Raw genomic sequence first — 20,422 nt, 5'->3', positions numbered from 1 at the left:
GTCACACATAGCCCACCCCCCCCCCCCCACAGTTAGAATCACTCTCTAGGACACACTCAACCCCTGCAGTGCCATCTAGTGTTAACCCCTTCACTGCCAGTCACATTTCCACAGTAATCAGTGCATTTTTAATCGCACTGATTGCTGTATAAATGTGAATGGTCCCAAAATAGCACCAAAAGTGTCTGATGTGTCTGCCATAATGTCACAGCCATGATAAAAATAGCTGATCGCCGCTATTACTAGTAAAAAAAAATTATTAATAAAAATGCCATAAACTATCCACTATTTTGTAGACGCTATAACTTTTGCGCAAACCAATCAATAAACGCTTATTACATTTTTTTTACCAAAAATATGTAGATGAATATGTATTGACCTAAACTGAGGAAAAAAATGTTTTTTTTAATATATTTTTTGAGGGTATTTATTATAGCAAAAAGTAAAAAATAATGAATTTTTTTCATAATCGTCGCTTTTTCTTTGTTAAGGCCGGGTTCACATTGCTGCGATGCGGGAACGCCGCGAATCCGCGGCGTTTTCCCGCATCGCACACCTCCCGCCGGCAGTTCACACTGCCCTATGCGGACGGCTGGGGGTGTCAATGTTATGTTAATGGCACCCCCAGATCCGTCGGCATATCGCAGTGCGATCTGCTGACTCGCACAGGAATCGGATCGCATGGTGTGAACCCCCATGCGATCCGATTCCGTTGCGGACCCAAAAAAGGGTCCCGTGCGAGTTTGCTGCGGGACCGCTGCGAGTTCAGCCATACTATCTGTATGGCTGAACTCGCAGCGCTACGGAGATCGGATGTGATTTGCTGTGCGAATCACATCCGGTTCTCCCCCCGCAGCGGTGTGAACCCAGCCTTATAGTGCAAAAAATAAAAACCACAGAGGTGATCAAATACCACCAAAAGAAAGCTCTATTTGTGGGAAAAAAAGGATGTCAATTTTGTTTGGGAGCTACGTCGCACGGCCGTGCAATTGTTAGTTAAATTGACGCAGTACCAAATCGCAAAAAGTGCTCTGGTCAGGAAGGGGGTAAATTGTGGTTAACTGAAAATTGCGTGGTCGTGCGACGCTGTACCAAAAAAAAAATTCTTCTTTTGCACACAAATAGAGCTTTCTTTTGGTGGTATTTGATCACCTCTGCGGTTTTTATTTTTTGCGCTATAAACAAAAAAAAGAGCGAAAATTTTGAAAAAATAAACAATTTTTTTTAATTTTTGCTATAATAAATATGCCAATTTTTTTTTTTTTCATAAAACTAATTTAGGCCAATATATTCCTCTACATATTTTTGGTTGAAAAAAAATCACAATAAGAGTATATTGATTGGTTTGCACGAAAGTTATCGCATCTACAAAATAGAGGATAGATTTATATAATTTTTATGGCTTTTTATGTGTAATGACAGTGATCTGCGATTTTTAGTGGGACTGCGACATTGCGGCGGACAGATCCGACACTTTTGAAACTTTTGAGACCATTAACATCTATACAGTGATCAGTGCTATAAAAATTCACTGATTACTATGTAAATATCACTGGTAGGGAAGGAGTTAACACTAGGGGGAGATCAAGGGGTTAAATGTGTTCCCTCGTGTGTGTTTCTAACTGTGGAGGGATGGGACTAACTGGAAGAGGAGACATATCCCTGTTCGTAATTACTAGGAACATCAGATCTGTCTCTCCTGTCAGAACAGGGATTTGAGTGTTTACATACACAAATCCCCATTCTGGCTCTCGTGCCCACGATCGCAGGTGGCCGGCAGTTATCGCGCCTGTCGGCCACGCACATCGGGTCCCCCGTGCCTGCTATGGCTCCTAAAGGATCCGACGTACCCATACGGCGATTTGCAGCAATGAGCCACTTTGCCGATGTATAGGCATGTGAGCTGGTCATCAAGTGGTTAAAGAGTATGTAGCACCCTGCCCTAATTAAGCTAAATTTAGGTTTTTGGCTCTGCTGTAGTCAGTGGAGCAGCAACCTGTTTTCTAGGTCTGATCAAGTTTCATTAAGCTTGGCGGTTGATTGCTCATGTGTGCCTCTGAAGGAAGCTTCCAGAGATAGAGTAGAATGGCAAGCCACTGACGTTATGAATATTTATCTTGTTTCTGCTAGTCCTTGGAAGGGCCACCCAGAAGGTGGCTGGGGAAGAAGACAAATATTTGTGAGACTTGCTCAGAGGGTCTTTCTCTTGGGGCTGTTGCCCCTAGGATGTAGCCTATGATTTGAAGAGCTGATGTTAACCCTCAATATGTGCTTGGCTCAGGGCCTGAAGGAATCTGTATTGAAATATATTTGCATAGCCTGTGGAAGTTGGCCTAAAGAGGGAACCTTTTAACAAAGAAGAATTGTGTGGGCAAAAGCTATCTGTGGACTTCAGGATCCTTCCTTAAGACTCCAGGTGTGCATGTGCTTTAGAGTTTGAATACCTGCAAGGACTGGGACTGCTCATAAAGAGTCTCAGAATAACTGGATATCCCCTCTACCTCCAACAAAGGCTGCTGCTAGAGGATTTGTGTTTAAGAGAGTGTTCTTCTGTATCCGCTTTACCGCATCCTGCACCCTCACCCCTCTCTGCTGTTTGAAGCCCTGCAATAAATCTACAAAAACTCCCCTAGCCTGCGTTAGTCAGTGTGCTTGGAACTGGTGATTGCGCCTGGAAGCTTCTTTCACACATATGAACCGTTTGTCTGTTTTTCATCCATCCGTTGATGGATGATAAATGGACAGCAATGCATCTTTATGGAAAAACAGATGTAAATGGATGGTTATCTATTTACATCAGTTTACATCCGCTTCCGTCAACATCTGCTTTTTGAACAGATCAAAACCCTATTTTTCTTCTGTTAAAAAAACGGAATGGGCAAAAAAATGATGTCAACAGTCAATTTCTTAACCTGTTTTTGCATTGGTAGTGGATGTATAAAAAGTTATTTAAAAACTGATGAATACTTATGAGAAACTTATGAGAAACTGATGTAAACTTCATCATTTTTTTCTTTGAAAAAACATTACTGAACTGATGAACTGAACAGTCTTCATGTGTGAAAGGGTCCTAAGGGAGACCTGAGTCATGTCCATTGGCCCTTCCAGGGGTAAGCACTACAGGTAGTGTGGTGGACAAGAAAACCACTCTTGGGCCCCTTTTGCACGGGCGCCATCACTAAGCAGAATCCGCTTGCCTAGCGGGGGATCTCTCCGCTGATCCCTGCTGAGCAATACAGAGCGGACACGGACACAGTCCACTCTCCTCTATGGGGCAATCAGATGGAAACGGACCGCCTGTCCATTTCCTTCCATTGTCATCAGATCTACTGGACGGATTTGGGAATAGGGCCACTATCCATCTGTTTTTGGCAGACAGGATCGGATGGGATGGGCGACGGGTGTCAGCGGACATGTCAACTGGCAGTGTTTCCTGGTGCAAAATGAGAGCTGAATCTAAAGGGTAAATCAAGGGTAATAAGGAGTTCAATCACCAAATAGTCCATATGGCGTCCGTTAGTACATAGCGAATATATACACATATATACGTGCATATAAGAGAGATGGGTGGCGGCAGCTATCCTCAGAGTATAGCCAGCTTTGTATCAAGACAAGAAGGGGGAAGAAAAGGGAAGCGCCACCTAAGTGTAGAGGTTAAAACATTCTTTTACTGCACAAGGATTAAAAATCACTTACAGGATTATAATATAAATAATGTAAAAGGTTCGTCAAAACCAGGGGAAGGGGGGATGCCATGCCTCAGCTTTTTTTGGGGGTTCTGTATCATTCCTGGGGATTTACAGGGATAGATGAAGGGTCCTGTGGCCACCAGGAAGCAAAACCAGCGTGGAACATGGCCGGAAATTACATCACCTGGCCTGTAGAAGGAGCTGGAGTTCGGAATGCATAGCCTACTCTCTGCCTGCTTAGTCTGGCTGTTTTCTGTTCTGGGGATGTCATTTCCGGCCACGTTCCACACTGGTTTTGCTTCGCTCCATTGTCTGCTGATATCCAACGCTCCATAGAAGAGACTGGAAGGTCCAATCAGGTCCGCCTGAAAAACTGACAGGTGGACCTGATCGGACAGCCCGTGTGAAAGGGACATTAGGGTTTGATTTACTAAAGGTTAATAGACTGTCCACTTTGCAAGGGAAGGGATGTCCCACAGGGCTTAGTGCATGAGGTTGAATTTCTACTGACTTTCATCATTCAATCATGTACAAGTAAAAAATGTTGTTTTTTTTCTTGTGTGTGGTTGGGTATTCTTTGCAGAGTGCAATTGCAACAAATTCACTTAGCTCTAGAGAAATTTCTTTGCAAAGTGCCTTTCCCTTGGGAAGTGAGCGTTCTTTTGGATTTTAGCAAATCAACCCCTTACAATATTTTTTAAAGCTGAAGTTTAGTCTGTCTGTATATATTGCCTTCCCTGGTTTCTTCTTTCCCCTATCGTCAACATGCTAATGACATTTATACTATGTCTTTGCACTTCTCTTTATCATTTAAGCAGATTATGACTAGTGGGAGGACCAGCAGTGTGCTGTACATAGTTTCCTATAAATATCACAGCACCCTGCCTTAGTATTCTTCTCAAGTGCTCTCAGCCTTTAAACAAACAGTAAGCTGTCTTTTGGGAGGGGTATGCAAATATTAAAACATCTTAATGGGTCACTATCAGTCTGTAAGAGTGGAATTCCTTTGCATGCTGTATTTGCATGCAGACCACCCTAGGTAATGCCCATATGTGATGAAACTTCATGGTTGACAGAATGGAACTCCAATAGAAGAAGGGGACAGTTAAGCTGGGGAGAAACATGCTGGCTAATGCTCAACATCTTCCAGCCAGGGAATGAGGTGCAGATTCTAATGCACACTGTGAGAAGCTCACGGCAAGCTGTAAAATCTGAATTAGCATTTTAAATACAGGAAAGAAGAGTCTGTACATCTATGCAAGATTAGAAGCTAGGCTTGAGTTCATCTTTAAGGCTCAGATCTCAGCTGTTTGTTTTTCTCTGTAGGGTCATCAAACGTATTCTCTGTTTCCAGTAATAACATAATGCACAAGAGGGGAAAGGTAAGTCACAGATGTGTTTAGCACTCTCTATAGAAAGGTAAGTGACAACAGTTTAGGGAAAGAAACCTTTAGATTACAAACGCCATGATTCACCATTTGCTGTTCCGGTTACATTTGCTCTGAACTACTTATTCTCTTCTGGAATTACACTGACATCTACTGTCAGATAAAAGTCACAAATCACCTTTCCTATTCTTCTTGATGCAACCATTTTATATCAATTAGTTACTTTCAACATTATACTTAATGGATTTTTTTCCAATCAGCTGTTCTTTACAGTTTAATTCTGGCCGTATCATAATAATATAACACTTAGGGAGGAATATACAACACAGTAATCCACCACCGGAAGCCAGCATGGCAAATATTTCAACGGCTACCATGTACTTACCTTTTGTGCTTAGATATGCAGGGAAAAAAGACAGCCAAACGCTGCAGAAGACCAGCATACTGAAGGTAATATGTGTTGCCTCATTAAATGTATTGGGTAGCTTTCTGGCAAGAAAGGCAACTATAAAGCTAAAAACAGCCAGAATACCTATATACCCTATAAGAAAGTAAAAGGCAATAGAAGACCCTTCGTTACATTGAAGTGTCATCCTTAGCGATCTTTCTGATGTATCAAACTCTGGAAAGGGTGGATTGCACAAAAACCATACAAAACATATTAGGATCTCACCCATTGCACAAATGCATACTAAGTATGTTGATACCCGGGCCTTAATCCATTTTCTTGATTCGCTGCCAGGCTTTGTGGCATTGAAAGCGATGACAACAGTTATGGTTTTAGCCAAAACCGAGGATACAGCAATGGCAAATATAATGCCAAAAGCTGCCTGGCGGAAGAAACAAGTAATGGTCTGGGGGCGTCCAATAAATAATAGAGAACAGAGGAAGGACAAAGTGAGAGAGAGGAGAAGGATGTAACTAAGGTCCCTGTTGTTGGCTTTCACTATGGGAGTTTCTTTGTGTTTGATAAATATAGACAGAATTGTTACAGTGAGGGCTGAAAGCAGAACAGCAAGGATAGATAATGCAATTCCCAAAGCATCTTCATAGGAGAGAAAGTCTATGGTTCTGGGGATGCACTTGTCTCTTCTCTCATTAGACCACTGATGCTCAGTACACTTGATGCAGTTTTCCATATCTACAAGATAAAAGAGATCTAATAATAAATAAGTATTATAAAATATGTAGCTGCATTAAAGTTACCCTGTCATTTAAAAAAAATCAAATACATAGTGCACCTAAAATCACATAATCTATCACATTAAAGGCTCATTTATATGACCGTTGCTCTCTAAAGAGTGTTCCATAGTGGATTGCTCTTTTGAGGGCATTTGACATGCAGTTAGGAGCAGCGGTGGCCGGTCTAGTAACATCTCCATGAACTAATTTGAACATTTCCAAAAGGAGAGGCTTGTGCAGATTCCATAGTTATTCAGTTAAAAAAAAAGATTATTATTATTTTACAGGATTTATATAGCGCCAACAGTTTGCACAGCACTTTACAACATTAGAGAAAACAGTACAGTTACAATACAATTCAATACAGGAGGAAATAGAGGGCCCTGCTCGTTAGAGCTTACCATCTAAAAAGATACATGCCCATGGAGATCAACCAAAAACAAAATAAATATGTAAAAACGCTTTGCATCCTCACAAGTCTAAGGGCCCCTTCAAATCTACAATGTAACAGTAACATCCAGTAATGCTGTAATAGGTGTTAATGGGTGTTGATATCCCAGTACATGGCAACATGTGTGCAGCAGTGCCATTTATTTTGAAAGGCACCCCCAATAAACTTGCACAATGCAATGCAGTACACCTACACCACATGGCCATACATTGTGGAGCATTGGCATTATTTACTATGAATCAATGTACATTAATGCCTACCACAATGCACAGCTGCCCGTACAAGTGGATAGGCCCTAAACCTACAGCCAATGCAAGAAAAGGCATAATCCCCTAAAAAAAGGAAGTTCAACTTTCTCTAACAGTGGAAAAATTCCTTCCTGATTTCCATAGGCAATCAGACACAATTAAAATCCTAAAATGCAATTCTTTATAGATATTAATAGTCATTTATATTTTGTGCATTTAGAAGCACATTTGGCTTTATTTGGCTATAGCCAGCTCTTATGGAAGGCACCTATATTTTTACAGCATTTGATGTGGGAATGCACATATAAACTATTTTTGTTCAGCCTATGGGTGAAACAAAAATAATCTAAAAGAATCTCCCACCCACACTATACGGATGGAAGAATCTCCTGCTGTTGCTATTGTATTGTGACAACCGCAACCACTGGCTGTAATGCCGCGTACACACAATCGGAATTTTGATCAGAAAAAGCTTCGATGGTTTTCCCGATGGAATTCCGAGTGGATTTCGCTCAAGCTGTCTTGCATACACACGGTCACACCATATTCCGACCGCCAAGAACATGGTGACATACAACACGTACAACAGGACTATAAAAGGGAAGTTCAATAGCCAGTAGCCTAGCCAATATCTCCCATCTTGTAGTTTAATCTGAGCATGCGTGAGTTTTTATGCGTCAGAATTGCATACACACAATCAGAATTTCTGATCGAAAGTTTTTCCGTCTGAAAAATTGAGAACATGTTCTCAAATTTTTGCTGGCAGGAATTCAGCCAGCTAAATTCCGATGGAGCATACACACGGTCGCATTTTCCGATGAAAAGCTCTCATCAGTCTTTTGCTGGCCGAATTTATGATTATATGTACGCGGCATAAGAATAACTGAACAGCATGTGTATCTGATTGGATGAGTTTCTCCTGGCTCTTACGATTTTTCAATTAAAGGATGCCAGGTGGGTTGAGGTCGACAGGCCCATGTGGTAAATTTTGACAGGTTCCTCAGGAAACTGGTTGTAGTTCATAGAGTGTGTATACAGCTTTAGTGTAAAGATGTCTTTCTGTATGTGGAGGTTGAACCACGTTTCCCTCAAGAGCAAAATGGTCTTAGGAGTAACTAAGTAATAGATCTTACAAACTTGAGTGTTCTCATATTAACATACTTTAAAAACTTTAATGCATTTTAAAAATTATGCAAAGTTGATATGTAGACGGAGTCACTACTAAGGTTTCAGCACAAATCATGTATGAGTGATGATGTTTACCTGTTCTGTTAGATATCTCCCCCTCTGAACACAGAACGCAGTCATAGCAACATTTTTGCTGGGACTTTTGGAGAGCTTTTCTGTATCCTGGAAGACAGCTGTTACTGCATACAGAACGAGGTACCTAGGGAGGAAATGAGCACAGGTAATCATTACATGAGACAAACGTAGCTCACTTTGTGATAAGCACATCATTATTCATTCTGAGGATCTGAGGAAAAGAACAGGGTTCCTACCACCAGCTCACTTCTGTGACATGTACATTATCTCACTTGCCAGCGGTACTAAACGCTGCCTACACACTCTAACTGCTATGAGTAGCGGCTGTCAGATTTATACTCTGTACAAATCAATGGCCGGTGCCACCATTGTTCACATGTAAAAATCAGGTCTACTGCCTGTCTGGCAGGGCTGTGTTGTGTGGCAGAGCTGTACAAATCAGCTGTTTAAAAATTGGCCAGGAGCAGGACAGTTTTAATCAGGGAGAACAGGCCTAACCTGTCTGTCTAATTTTTATTTTACTAAGGGAACGGGGGAGTTTGATATAATGTGAGGTGGTCTAGGTGCACACTGTTTTTGCACTTATAGGAAAAACCAAACACAAGAGCAACTGGACTTTAAATATGCCTTTAAGAACTGAGCGGACACTAGGATTTATATAAATGATTATACAAAATTTGATTAAATTACATATTTAAAAACAAAAACACATCATTAGGTATATCATACAACATAGAGTTACAAAGTAAAACTGATACAGAGCTTGAGTTCAGTTAGTTCAGTTGATCAATGGTTGCATAGTAAGTTGATCTGCGTGTTTCGTGGGAGCCCATGCTTCTTTAGGACCATGTAACATGAATATCATATATAGCTCTGACTACATATATCTAACATGAGAGAAAAAAGACAATAAACTCATCATAGAAAACATACAAAATTAATAAAAAACTAAATATATTTTATATATATATATATATATATATATATATATATAGGGCTCAAGTCCTGCGGGAATGCATGGGAACGGAGTTCCTGTACTTTTTCCACAACAGGAACTCAGTTCCCGTTAGCAGCCGTGTCCTGCAAGACTTTGAAGTATGCGAGCTGTGTGTCAGGTGCTACACCAGCAGCTGCCGACACAGCTCGCAATAGTAAGTGCCGCACACCTAACCATGCAGGCACTGCCAGTAGTGGGCCCCATGACAGCTTCCGCTTCGATCTACCTGTCAATCACATCTAGCTGATGGGTAGATCAGGTCTAGGTCTAGCTGACGGGTAGATCAGCTATTCTGCTCACAGGACATGCAGGGAGAGAGGTGAGCTGAGGGTGGAACATCAGTTTGGGGTGGTAAGCTGAGCACAATACCTGGCAAAGTTTAATTTATGTTTATTGAGGATTGTTCTTTTTATGTACTAACAGTTAATCTTCATACACACAATATGAAAATTGGATGAAAAATACCAAGTTCGTGCATATGAGCGTATCATTTTTACATTTTTTTGGTGGGGGAGTGGATCTTTTTTCCCCAGGACTTGACCCCTTTATGTATATATATATATATATATATATATATATATATATATATATATATATATATATATATATATATATGTATATATATATATATAGATAAATATATATTATTTTGTATACTTTCTATGATAAGTTCATGGTCTTTTTTTTCCTCTCATTTTAGATATATGTAGTCAGAGCTATAAATGATATTCATGTTACATGGTCCTGAAGAAGCATGGGCTCCCATGAAACATGTAGACCAACTTACTATGCAACAATTGATCAACTGAACTCAAGTTCTGTATCAGTTTTACTTTGTTACTCTATGTTGCATGGTATGCCTAATGACGTGTTTTTGTTTTTAAATAGGTAATTTATTAACATGTATAATGTTTTATATAAATCTTAGTGTCCGCTCAGTTCTTAAAGGCATAATTAAAGTCCCATTGCTCTTGTGTTGGGTATTTTCTATATTTTTGGTTGGGATGATGCCAAAGAGAACTTCATCAATCTTTATGAATGGCATCCCATCCCAGATCTATAACTTAGTGTTTTTGCACTTAGTTTTTTTTCTTTCAGGCAATGCAACAGAGTGCCACAAATATAAGCTTTAAGAACAGGAGCACTTTGAGCACCCCAAACTTAGAAAAGGCCCTAGCAACATAAAAACATATACCCCCAAGGAAATTAAAACACCAATGTCTTAGCTATGGTTCAATTTTTGGTCCTTCTGTGTCTGCTGGCTGTGCAATGCATGCATTATGGATTGTTAATTTGGACAAAATGTCACTATTTGGATAAACTGGAATTTCAGGAATCCACTACGAGTTTGTGGTTGTGCAAATCTGAACCTCATTCCTAGCTGTGACAAGAGGTTGGTCAAATTCAGCAGTTATAACAAGTGTAAGGGGATTTACCTCTTTAAATATTTTATGCCATTGGATGAGCTTTTCATTGATAGAAAATTGTTTTCCTGGAGGTGAAATACTTGTGTAGCTTCCAATTTGTCTATATTGAATAGTTCCATTGGGAGTGATGAACCAGTTCATTATTTCATATTGGCCTGCAGGTGCTCTGTTCTCAAACTGAAAATTCTCACCCGATGATGTTTTAAATGTAACATTGTCGAGGTATTTATTTAGCTAGAAAAGTAATAGTATTGAGACAAAACATATACACATTAGATCCAGTGGTGGACAAAGTAACCAAAGAGGTCCTTTGAGAAAAGAGCTATGGGACCCCCATTCAATTAAGATTCAAGTACAAACATTTACAGATAGATAGATAGATAGCATTATATTTATACAGACAGAGATGAAGAAAATATTTTATATATCATACTGTGATTACTGGTTCTGCCACTAGGCGCTAGTGTTTTGTTCAATGCTTGAATATTATAATGTTCTTTCTAATGGAGCTGTGTGGTCATGATGTAATTTCCTGTCTCTGTGTTCAAGTTCTTTTCCAGTAAAGACTCAGCCATGTGTCCAGCTCCATCTTGACAGATAAATTATATCTGCAGCAGCTTTCTAAAAGGTTATGTGTCCAGCTACCAGCGAAGTACCACTACTGCTGATACAGATGCAACTCAGAGTTACAGCAAAACAGTATCCAACAAAGTGAAAGGTCAGAAAGCCTATACAGTATAATGGCTACCAACTGTCCTTTGATTTAAAATTTTAAGTTGCTAATCTGACAAACCAGAACTACTAGACCTAGAAGTGTAAAATAAAGATGCTGCTGATAAGAGTGTGCATAGAAGTGTACACAAGAGCCCAGACCAAACCATTCCACAGATAAGTGTACAGAATAGATCAGAAGATTAAAGAACTCTATCCCTGGGCATAAATGATGATCAAATTGTACACAGATGATCAAACAAATGGCATGGAGGGCACCTGACTGCTTCATTCTGTGTATAAACAAAGCAGCTGGGGATTCCATTCATCTATACCAGACCTTTATCCTAGATGAAGGTCCGGTAAAGATCTGAATTGGGCACTCTGCACAATAATAATAAAAAATGATGTGTTTATTTACTACCAACATTTCTATTTTGTGAATAAGTAGGGGGTACTATGACTAATTTTGTTCAGCCATTTTGTGAATAAATGTTAATAGGCCCATGTGTGTGTGCATGCAGACAGGACTGGCGATGGTTGGGTACATATTCAGGTGTATTTTACTCTGTACAGCTATACGCAATAATGTAAGGCCCTGTGCAAGAGTTCTTAGAGAAGTAATAAAAGATGCATTGGATGCTGAATGCGCCTTTTATTCCAAAGAGAGTGCCTCATCATTTTCCACCTGGTGTGGCAAATATACAGTATTTGATCCCAGAAGGAATAGGGAAAGGTTATCTACACTGCCCTCTATCCCAAACAGTCACCAGAAAAAACCTGTCAATGATGTACTCTATATGTTCCTATTCTCCTAAGTAACTTATTGTCAGTGAAGAAGCTCACCAAGCAAGGAAATGTAGTGACATTCAGAGGTCACAGTTGTATTAACAGAAAAGGAAGCCACATCCTAGCTATAGGAAAAATCACAGTAGACTTGTATTAGCTGAAGTGCAGTAATGTGGTTAAGGGCTTGTTCACAGCATATGTGCATGAAAACTGATGAGAACTAAAGGGAAAACCGTGCAGATTTCACTTGCAGAGTGAAACTCTGTTTCATGCACGTTGACATCAGTTTTCATGCGCGTTAGTTATGTGCCCTGTTCACACCAATAATTTTTTTCACCTGCAGAAAATTGCATACACATTGCAAATTCCTGCGCAAAAAAAGCTGCACATTTTGGTGTGAACAAGGCACATAGAGAACAATTGTTTTTTTGGTGCCCTTGTAGAACACATGCAGTAAGACTGACATCTCTGCACCATGATGTGAACAAGGCCTAACACTGTCAAAGAGGAAAACATATTTAAATGTACTTAAACCTGGCACTATCATCTTGGACACAGGAAACCTGAAACTTAAAGTGGTTATAAAGTTAAAAGTTTTTTTAACTTAATGCAGCCCTAATACTTACCTGAGCCCATCTCGATCCAGCGATGTTGCAGGAGAGACTCGGCTGACCGGGACTTTCCCTCCTCATTGGCTGAGATGGCAGCATGGCATCATTGGCTCCCACTGCTGTCAATCAAAGTCATTGAGCCAATGAGGAGACAGAGGGGGCTGGGCCAAACTACGGCTCCGTGTCTGAATGGACACAGGGAGCTGCGGCTCGGGTGCCCCCATAGCAAGCTGCTTGTTGTGGGGGCACTTGACAGGAGGGAGGGGCCAGGAGCACCGGCTGGGGGATCCGAGAAGAGAAAGATTGGGGGTGCTCTGTGCAAAACCACTACACAGAGCAGGTATGACATGTTTGTTACTTTTAAAGAAGAAAAACTGAGACTTTATTATAACTTTAAGAAGGTAGCTAGAGATACGCATGTCAGTGGCATAAAATGACCCAAGCAGTTAATTAATGAAGTTGACCAGTTGCATAAGAGGAAAAATGGTCAGAAGATATTTTCCCAAAAATAACAGCAGAGCCTGACTGCTCCTGAACTTAATTCACTAAGATCTATGAGGTCATATGAAAGTTCAGATTCCAAGAAAGAAAAGGTATTTTCCTGTATTCATTGATGACTACCCAAGGTATATTGTGCATGTACACAGCATGGATGAAATTCCAAATAAAATGTGCAATATCCTGTCAAAGTTAGCAACACAATTGGCAAAATGTCTAAAATACAGATAATGGCATAGAGTACACAAGTGGTGCAGGCATGTCTGAGGAAGCAGGGAATTCTACTATTAAATCCAGAATTAAATGGTGCTGCAGAGAGAATGAACTGCTATAAAATGGAAAGGCGCATAACCTAAAACACATTAGAAATTATTGGAAGCTAAGCATATGTACACGTTCCTAAAGAATACTGTACAAAATGGAACCTTGCACTAAGGAAGGTACAGTATATTTGTCAGCTACAGTCATTGGTGTGCGCAGCCTATTGCATTGCCTGAAGGTGTGTTCACCCCAGAAGCACAAACACCCATACTTGAATATCAGCAGAACAGTGGAGTCGTTTTTTTATTTTTTATTATTATTATTATCGTTATTATTTGTTCATTATTTTTACAACTTTTTTTAAAATGATTTTTTACAATATTTTCTATAATTTGTTTACAATTTTTTTAGGAGCCCTATTGAGGGGCTTTGGTGAAATATCAAGGGTCTAAACAGACCCCTTTGGTCTCACTTTTGAAATAGAGAAAGGGACTGAGGACAGAGATTCCCCAGTCCCTTTCTCTGCAGCCTCAGCTGCACTGGATGGTGAAGAAATGGGAAGTGCTCTGTGCTGAGTTTACTATGCTTTAGTTAAGAATGAACACAGGAGCGATCACTACAGATCACTCACTGTGTTCTTTCAGAAAAAGAATGGGCCAGTAAATGAAATATTTCATTTACTGGCCCCTTCCCTTGCTCTCCATTCTGAAGCATTCCCCATAGCAGCTGGTGGGAGAGGAGAGGAGAGGAGGGAAGCTGGCAGCACTGCATGGAGAAGACAGGGAGTTCCAGGAAGCAGGGGGAACTAGTAAAGCACGGGGTGATTAGGGTGTGCCCAGGTACATCTGGAACACCTTGTGCACACGCCTATGGCTACAGCGAATCTCAAGAGAGTTACAGAAATGGGCACACAGACACTAATAAGGTATCAATCAGCAGTGCAATTATTAATTGAATACCTATAGTATGTGCCAAAAACCTCATGCAGTGATACAGTTAACACCATCACAATAGTACAGGAAAAGAAAGAGGGCGAGGGAAGAGTTGGCGCAAAAGCTGCCTGTTCATGAGAAGCAAATGTGTACTAACGCTGCAGATGATATCTCTCTGCCAGTTGTATGCGAGAATGTTATGGTGTAAGCACAATCAGGGCTGGATTAACGTAGGGGCAGACTGCCAATGGAAAGCAATGGGCCCATGGGAACAGATCTCCCTTGACGGGCCCTGCATTCCACATGCACCGCCTGGGCAGGGTGAGGGGATTGATAATGGGCACTGCATGAGCAGTCCTAACAGAAGCCTGGGGCATGTCAATGCAGGGCTCTTACAGAAGTCTGGGGCTTCCATAGTGTTAGGCCTGCACAGCTGCACTCTTTCAGCTCAAAGTGCATGTGGAAAATCAAATGCCAGGCTTCCCTAGTGTTATGTCTGTGTGGCTGTGCCCTTTTGAGTTTGGGCGCATGCCAGCACAGGCTCTTGGAAAAGAGAAGGGTGCCCAGTAAAAGGTCCACCAAAATCCACAGCACCAAGCACATGATGCTCTTAATCTGGCCCTGAGCACAATAATGGAAACCTATTATTAGAAGCACAGTACAGACAAGCACTGGGGGCTATTTTAGGCCTTTTTCACCCCTATGCATTTTTTGGTGCTTTTTGCTCTTTACAGAAACACACAACAGTTCATTTAACATGGTTTCCTATAGGACACATTTACATCTATGCTTTTTTCAGCCGCTGCATAATTGGAAAGGGTCAGGGACTATTTTAAATGCAAACAGTGCATTTTTGGTTTACTAGATTTCAGTGGAGACAGAATACAAAAAAGCATGAAGTGCGTTTTTTTATGCGTTTTTGGTGCGTTTTGCATTTTTTAAATCTGCCCAACAAGAAATTGGCCAAAAAAAAGCAAAAAAAAAATTGTGAAAAACACATGTGCTAAAACAGAAACAGATCAAAAGCATATTGCATAGGTATGAAACCAGGCCTTATAAATTGCAACCACTATATGTACAGAAATTGGAGCTGCCATGGTACTTCTTTGCAGATGTGCATGTAAACCTCAGCAAAGAGATTGGAATGCTATGACAAAACTGTGAGCATAATGAGGTGTGACAAACTGGGTGTAGGGAATGAGGATTAGTACTGAGCACAGTGCAATACTCGGTTTCCCCAAAAGTCACAAGGCATTAACGATCAAGGTCAGGTAAAGGTTATATCTGTCCTAGACATTAATGGAAGGTGATACATTTGATAAACCACAACCAGCTATAGACATATTTAACAAATAATATGTTAAAGCAAACACCTGTTTACATTGTATTTATTTATTATTTTTATCTAGTATGTACAGTACTGTGTGGTGTGGGGTTAGAGTCACTGCAAGTTTTTACTGCTATCTGTATCCTCATTAGATGGATTCAATCTCACTTCCCATCTCTAAGCCCTTGTACATATGGTCGGACATTCCGACCACAAAATTCGTCAGATAAATTCTGACGGATTTAGTCCGGAAGCGGTGTTGCATTCACATGGTTGGACAAAGTTGCAGGAATTCTCGGTCGACAAGAACGCGCTGATGTAAACCACGTACGACGGGACTAGAAAAGGGAGGTTCAGCACCACGTGCGGCACCCTTTGGGCTCCTTCTGCGACGATTCTGAGACGCTTTTCAGATTTGTGCTTCAGATCGTTACTGCTCTTCAGTTTGTGCTTGTCGGCGCGTATCTGATTATCAGTGCGTGTAGTCAGTTCGCATTTGTTGGTCATTGCGAACTGTATCTTGGTATAGATAAATGAATAAATAAAGTCGCGCTATGGACAAACAAATCTCCGCTGTGATAGGAATATGTGGTAAAATTAAAAGAAGGAAAAGAAATATGCTGGGTTAGAGCTGCCTGTGCCTGAAGCCCTCACTTCCTTGTTGGGGAGGAGAGGGAAATGAAATGTGAAATAAAAAATAAAAAAGGTATGGCGCTAAACCCTATCAGTGATAAAATGAATTAACTTATCAAGCCCTAGTGTTTGTTTTTTATATATAAAAAAGGGAAGAGAAAAGAAAAAACTGTTAGTGCTACCGTGCAAAGATATCCTAAAGCAATTTTGTCCAAAGCAAACTATGTGTAGATAATGTGTAAATAATGTGAAATCAACATTCACATTTCATTATAATAAAACAACAAATGAGTGTTAGTTGTCCTGTGCGTATCAAGTTATTAAAAACATTCATTAAATGTGCAAAAAGGTGAAATTGTTATTAGTATTCGATGATATATTAGTTGAAAACAGATTGTGCAAACATGTGCAAAAAATTGTGCAAAAAGACAACTACAGATCAGAGCAACCAAGGATCAGAAATCATTCAACCAAAAAACCGCATAAAGGCGTTAAATGTGCAGATCAACAATGTTTTCAACCAATAATCGCATGAAGACGCTTCTGAGTCCAATATAAGTCCAAAATTAATATTTGGCTTGATAGTGCTGCCTCTTCGGATTATTGTTGTAATGATTACAAAAAATCAATGGGGGGTATTTGATTCACTTGTGCAAATAGTGTGGACTTTCACTTAGAAAACTTCATCCCCGGTGCGCCACTCTGTGCTATGGTATATAAATGCTCTCACCAGAGTTAATGCCCTCGTGGGGCTAGATGAACCTTCACAATGTAAGCCACTGTGTCGCTCTCTGGCTGCTGCAGGTGCACTGGGTGAAGCTTCGTTGTTCCGTCCGTGTAATATCCAACGTTAATGTATAAGGAAAGACATATCCATAGTGTAATACGTTCTTAACCAAATCGTTCGTTTATTAAATTTAAAATCTACTCACATTTTGTATTAAAAGCATATGCGTATAGTAAAAACTCCGTTCGTCTCAAACGAGTGCACACAACGTGGCCACGCCCTACGCGTTTCGTCACTACGACGTCCTCTGGAGCGGCCATATTGGTGCACCTTATTGCTTAAATAGGGTGTAGTGCTCCACTACGCCTGCGCTGAACTAACAGCGCCATTTTGGATATGGGATGCCCTTTCTTTGCTAGGGATAAAAGCAATTTTGCCCCCTAGCGCCCTTAAGAAAAACCGATGTAATAGGCATAATTAGTCTTGGAGCACTGCAGCCTACCTATGAGCCACACTCAATTTAGATGACATTCCTTAGTCATTTCCCATTTGACCGGATGTTTATAATTAGTTTTTTCTTGTCTGGGAATAACACTAAAAATACAGTAAATAAATAAATATATGCATATAAATACATGTAGATTTCGCATATATAAAAAATACAAAAAATATAAAAAATACTTATATAAAAAATACTTATATAAAAAATACTTATATAAAAAAATTCATATGTAAGCAGGGGGGTACACATTAATATTAGAGAAAACACATGAGAATTTATAAAAATTATATGAATTATAAAAATTATAAAAATTACATGAAAAGGTTTTTATGTATTTAAAAAATCTTTTGTACATACTAATAAAAGAGGGAATTATTCCAGAGGAAAGTTGTTTGGGGAGACATTAATTTAAAATAAAACTCTATATGGAGGTGCTAAGGAGATCTAACTAGCATCGTCCTATAGGTGGTTGTGATATTGTAACTGTATATTACGTTCAGGGGAACTTTTGGATAATTTTAAAAGAAGGGGGTCTTATTGTAGTTCAGACATCTCTAACGTATTTTGAATGGATAACATTCGACCTGAACCCAAGAAAGGTTGGGCCATGAGGTGTAGAATAGGCTACTATATATGTGGTTAGGTCTTGTCGGGATCCTATAATATGTGTGTGTATAGGTAACATTCGACTGCGGAATATTCGTCCAGCATTATCCAATGCTGGGGCGATCAGTTAATTGTTAAAAGTTAGTTAAGAAGCAATTGAGGTCTAGTTCTATGTTCATTCCCCTTGGCTGGAGGGTATCTAAATTAAAAATCCATTTAGTTTCGTTCCTGGATATTTTGATCGTTTTGTCTTCTCCTCTCCAGTGGCCTCTTATTTTGTCTATTCCGTAGAAAGTCATTTGTCCAGGATCCCGATTATGGAAATCCCTAAAGTGTTTGGAAACGCTGTGTTTCTGGAAGCCTTTTTTGATATTTGCAATGTGTTCCCTTATCCTGACTTTTAACTCCCTGGTGGTCCTTCCCACATATTGCTTGTGGCAAGGACATTCAATGACGTAAGTAACGTGTGAGCTGCTACAAGTAATCAATTCCCTGATTTTATATTCTTTTCCATTAGAGGTGGATTTAAAACTCGTTTTCTTTTTTCAGTTTTTTTACTATTTCTACATGGAAGGCAATTTCCGCATTTATAGAATCCTTTTAAGGTCTCAGAGATTCTTATTTGTTTTGGTGGGTCCACCACATTCTTTACTAATTTGTTTCGGAGTGTTGGAGCCCTCCTGTAGATGAACCGTGGTTTGTTCGGCAACATGGCCTGGAGTGAGCTGTCTGCTTGTAGAATCGGCCAGTGTTTTTTAATAATACGTTCCACATCTTTATGTTGTCTATTATACCCTGTGAGGAATGCAATGTTATGGAGGTTTTGTTTTGGTTTTACTTTCTTGCCTTCAATTAATTTTTTCCTGTCCATATGTTTTACTTCATTTTTTAATTTACGGAGATTTTTTTCTTTATATCCTTTTTTTCTAAACCTTTCGATGACGATTTCCGCCTGCTCGTCAAAATCATCTGTTTTGCTACAGTTCCTATATAGCCGTAGAAGCTGGCCTTTGGGTATATTCCCTAGCCACCTGGAATGGTGGCAGCTATTTGTGGGAATATACCCATTGCGATCCGTGGTCTTGAAGAAGGTTCGGGTGCCAAGATTTCCTTCATGTTTGTAAATTTGGAGGTCCAAATAATCTACAGTCTGGGTGTTAAACTTTCCTGTGAATTTGATATGGTATATATTGTCATTAATTTCTTCAAAAAAGTCTTGTAGTTGTTCTACCGTGCCTCCCCATACCAATACGATATCGTCTATATATCGCCGGTAAAATTTCAAATTTTGCCTATGCACTCCATAAATTTGTTCTTCCTCCCATCGGTTCAAAAACAAGTTCGCCACACTTGGAGCGTACTTTGCCCCCATTGCCACGCCTTTCGTCTGTGTGTAGAAAGTTCCATTATACCAGAAATAGTTCGATGTCATTGCCATCCTTAGGCCTTCAGTGATATATTTTATTTGCTCCTGTTTTAAATCCGATAGTCCTTGTAATGCCCACTCCACACTGCTGATGCCATCCTCTTGTTTTATGTTTGTGTATAGCGATTCCACGTCTATCGTCACCAGTATGTCACTTTCACTGATAGGGATTCCATTCAAGTCCTCTAGTAATTGCTTGCTGTCCCTTAGGTATGACCTTCCTTTTGTTACCAGGGGCTGTAGGAAACCGTCCACATATGCCCCTAGCCTGGAAAACAAAGAATCAATTCCACTTATTATGGGTCTCCCAGGTGGGTGAGTTTGATTTTTGTGGATCTTAGGGACGTAGTAAATAACTGGGGTCTTAGCCGCCTTTGGAACTAGGTATTTCGCCTCTTTTTTATTCAGAATGCCTAGATCTTTACCTTTTTTGATATATTTCTTAAGTTTAGTTTCATATTCTGATTTCGGGTTTTTCTTCAACTTCTTATATGTGTTGGGTATGTTCAACAAGTTCTCCATTTCTTTCTCATAGTCATGTCTATCCAAAATGACAAGACCACCTCCCTTGTCTGCGGGTCTGATGATGATTCCCTTTCTTTTTTCTATAGATTTAATAGTGTCCCATATTCCTTTTCCTTTGGTTTTCCTCACCTCTATGTTCCTTAGGTCATGTTCGACCATCTTCTTAAAAACCTTAATGTTTTCGTCCTGCTGGACTTTGGGATTGAAGGTTGAGTTGTTTCTTAATTGC

At 40.0% G+C, this 20,422-nt stretch overlaps 1 protein-coding gene across 1 annotated transcript in view; it reads right to left on the bottom strand.

Annotated features, from left to right (window-relative positions):
• Positions 1-1,254: 1,254 nt before the first annotated feature.
• LOC143932974 (vomeronasal type-2 receptor 26-like) overlaps positions 1,255-20,422 on the bottom strand; it is a 54,911-nt gene continuing 35,743 nt past the window's right edge. The window contains exons 3-5 of the mRNA XM_077455899.1: positions 10,655-10,879; positions 8,222-8,345; positions 1,255-6,218 (exon numbers count right to left, since the gene is read on the bottom strand). Of these exons, the coding sequence (XP_077312025.1) occupies positions 5,293-6,218; positions 8,222-8,345; positions 10,655-10,879 (1,275 nt within the window). The 3' untranslated portion in view covers positions 1,255-5,292. The remainder of the gene's footprint in view (positions 6,219-8,221; positions 8,346-10,654; positions 10,880-20,422) is intronic.

Source organism: Lithobates pipiens, unplaced genomic scaffold (assembly GCF_037356315.1).
Source record: "Lithobates pipiens isolate NorthernLeopardFrog02 unplaced genomic scaffold, aLitPip1_a1.2 Scaffold_27, whole genome shotgun sequence".
NCBI classification, from domain to species: domain Eukaryota; kingdom Metazoa; phylum Chordata; class Amphibia; order Anura; family Ranidae; genus Lithobates; species Lithobates pipiens.
This window is presented reverse-complemented; position numbering and strand designations above follow the sequence as displayed.